Source organism: Cannabis sativa, chromosome 1 (assembly GCF_029168945.1).
Source record: "Cannabis sativa cultivar Pink pepper isolate KNU-18-1 chromosome 1, ASM2916894v1, whole genome shotgun sequence".
Taxonomy (NCBI): Eukaryota; Viridiplantae; Streptophyta; class Magnoliopsida; order Rosales; family Cannabaceae; genus Cannabis; species Cannabis sativa.
The window spans coordinates 13404349-13407623 of record NC_083601.1 but is presented as its reverse complement, the minus strand read 5'-3'; the positions used below and the strand labels follow the sequence as shown (position 1 = coordinate 13407623).

At 35.5% G+C, this 3275-nt stretch overlaps 1 protein-coding gene across 1 annotated transcript; it reads left to right on the top strand.

The window, feature by feature from the left end:
* Positions 1–535: 535 nt before the first annotated feature.
* On the top strand, positions 536–2757 carry LOC133031068 (exocyst complex component EXO70H1-like). Its single transcript, XM_061104322.1, has one exon. The coding sequence runs from the start codon at positions 696–698 to the stop codon at positions 2619–2621; it is 1926 nt and encodes a 641-aa protein (XP_060960305.1). The 5' UTR covers positions 536–695; the 3' UTR covers positions 2622–2757.
* Positions 2758–3275: the final 518 nt, after the last annotated feature.

Below are 3275 nucleotides of genomic sequence, written 5' to 3'. Positions count from 1 at the left end.
TTTATAACTAGAATACTGTGGTCCTATTCTGCTATTTATCTAAACTATTATTAGCATTTTCAAAGTTGCTGACATCAGCCTTGCGTAATGCGTAACGTATATGACCATGTATATTTTGGTTTCTCTTCCATAAAACAAAAAAATTAGACTTTTGCTTTAAAAAAATATTAAATCCATTTTCCAGTCATTGCAAAACAGATAGAATAATTATTGAGTATTATATATGTAGAGTACTGTATGTAATAAGTGGGTTCCAGAAAAGTTAGTCCAATTATCTTTACAATAATTTAGCAAAAAAATTATCTTTACAATATTTATAACATATTGTAGGTTAAATGACTATTTATTTAATTGGGTCTTTATCTTGCGTAAGTTTTTCTTACAAAATATACCAAAGAAATAAGATTAATTTTTTCTATGAGCTTGACATACATATATAACAAAACCCAAGTGGCCAAGTCAGTCAATCCTTTTTGGTCTAAAATATACAATAAAAGCCAATATATTCACCTCCCTCAATTGCAGACTTTGAGGTTTTTCCCTTTGACTTTCCTCTATATATCTCTCCTTTGACTTTCCTCTATAAATATATCTCTTCGGCCTCAAAACTCAAAAACACACATTGAATTCGAAGCTTAATTTCCTATTCTCTCTGTCATAATTTCATTTTCAGGTTCTAATACATCTTAACCACAATGTTGCTAGAGAACTCAAAAACTAGCTCATTTCAATCAAAAAGTGCATGGTCAAGCTTTTTTAGTTCATCATCTTCCAAAACACTTTCTCCTTCATATTCATTGCCAACTTTTGTCTCTCTTTCCCCTCCTAAACAAACTTTTTCTCTATCAATGATGGAGGAGAATATTGATAATGCACAAACCATCATCAACAAATGGAATTTAAACTCTTCTTCCTATACCAAAGTCACCTCACTCTTCCAAACTAATAGGAAAGAGGGCAAGGAGTTCATCAAGTCTGTGAAGGAGTTGCGCCGTGCCATGAACTATCTTCTAGCTGAATATGCCACCTCTACTAAGCTTGTACTAGCTCAACAGCTAATGCAAATAGCCATGAAAAGGCTTGAGAGAGAGCTTTATAATATATTGTCTGAAAACCGTGATCAACTTGACCATGAATCCATTTCAAGTAATTCTTCATTGGGCTCTAGTAATTTTGGTGATGATGACGAGGCTCGAGCTGAGGAGGAGTTGGAGATTGTGGACGAGTCAACTACAGAGATGGGAAGAGTCTCAGTTCAGGTCATGTCTGATTTGAAGTCCATAGCTGATTGTATGATTGGTTGTGGTTATGGGAAAGAGTGTGTAAAGATATATAAAGTTATTAGAAAGTCAATGATAGATGAGGCATTGTATCGGCTTGGAATTGAACGATTTAGATCTTCTTATATTCATAAAATGAGTTTTGAAGATTGTAATGAAACGATTAAGAAATGGTTGAAAGCTATGAAGATTGCTGTGAAAACACTTTTCAATGGAGAAAGAATTCTTTGTGATCATATGTTTTCAGCATCAGATACAATCAGAGAGTCATCCTTCTATGGGGTGGTCAAAGAAGGAGCAGTCAATTTGTTTAGATTGCCTGAGTTAGTTGCAAAGAGCAAGAAGTCACAAGAAAGAATTTTCCAACTCATTGAATTGTATGAAGCATTCTCTGATATGTGGCCGGAAATAGATTTAATATTCAACTCACAATCAACCTCATCTATTATGTCACAAGCACTTTCATCCACACTCAAACTTAGAGATTCAATCCACTCAATTCTCTCCAATTTCGAATCCTCAATCCAGAAAGATTCATCTAAAACAGTCATCCCTGGGGGAGGGATTCATCCCATGACCATATCAGTAATGGATTACATATCTTCCTTAGCAGATCATAGTGGGGCTCTTTGTGATGTCCTCACTAACTATCCAAGATCACCAAGTTTAACAAAACTGCAAGAATCTTTACTCGAAAGCCTGAGCTCAAGCGAACAAGATGAAGCCTCAATCCACCTAGCTTGGCTAATCTTAGTTCTCTTATGCAAGCTTGATTGCAAAGCTGAGCTTCACAAAGATGTATCATTGTCATATCTCTTTCTTGCCAATAATCTTCAGTTCATTGTAGACAAAGTTCATACAAGCAGCCTAAAATTTCTCCTCGGTGAGGATTGGATTTCAAAACACATGAGGATGGTTCATTTGTACGCTTCACACATTGAATCCATGGCTTGGACAAATGTGTTCTCATCTTTACCTGATAATGAATCCTCACCATTGTCAAGTGACATGGCCAAGGAGACTTTTAGGAGGTTCAATGTAGCTTTTGAAGAAGCATACAAAAAGCAAATTTCATGGATAGTACAAGATACAAAAATGAGAGAGGAGTTGAAAATCTCTATATCAAACAAACTAGTACCAAAGTATCGAGAGTTTTATGAAGCAAACTTAACTTTATTGAGTGAGGAGAGTAATTTGGAGTTGTTGGTAAAGTTTTCTCCTGATGATTTGGGAAACTACTTGTCAGATTTGTTTCATGGCACGTCAACTTCTGAGGGTTCTCACTCATTTTCATCATCACCGTCTTCATTATTGGCTCTACAAAGATGTTTGTCAGTTTAAAAAATACAAAACATGCATATGCATACAATAAGTACAGTGTAATAGTTTTTGCTTAGTGAGATTTTCAGAAACCAAATTAAATAAAGATTAAGCTAAAGAAAGTATGGTTAAGAAATAAATAAGATGATATTTTTGATGCGGTTAGGGTGTTAAGGAGCCTTAGTCAACGAGCCAATGTCATTAAGCTTTTTGGCTATGGAAATTTATAATGTATTTCTAATTTTGAACTTAAAAAATCGAACCATTTGCATAAGGGAATAATGCCACATTTATAGGCAAAGTATTAGTCAAATCAGTTGATCCACACTCGTTATGGTTCTTTAAAGTGTCGAAAGCCCACTGATGGGGTAAACAGAATATAAAATAGGCTATTGGGTTGAATAGGTGAGGTCCAAGTTGCAAATACCCGTTATTCGTACACTATTGTACTGTTCAGTGATAGGTGAGCATGAGCCGTCGTTTGTGAGAGGAAATTGCAAAGTAGTGGTCGTTGGCCCAAAAAAGTGATTTTATTTTACTATGCGCCTTTACGAGGCCTAACAGAGGGGACATGCCGCTAGATTTTTCTAGATCATTTCAGAGGAGTGCCACATAGCCTTGCGTCCCAAATAGTGTATGTTCCCAAACGCCTTTTCGTATTCCATTCCCAGATAA

Bases quoted from the DNA above. Each gene is read 5' to 3' on its own strand.
- LOC133031068 (XM_061104322.1), top strand. From the start codon at position 696: ATGTTGCTAGAGAACTCAAAAACTAGCTCATTTCAATCAAAAAGTGCA.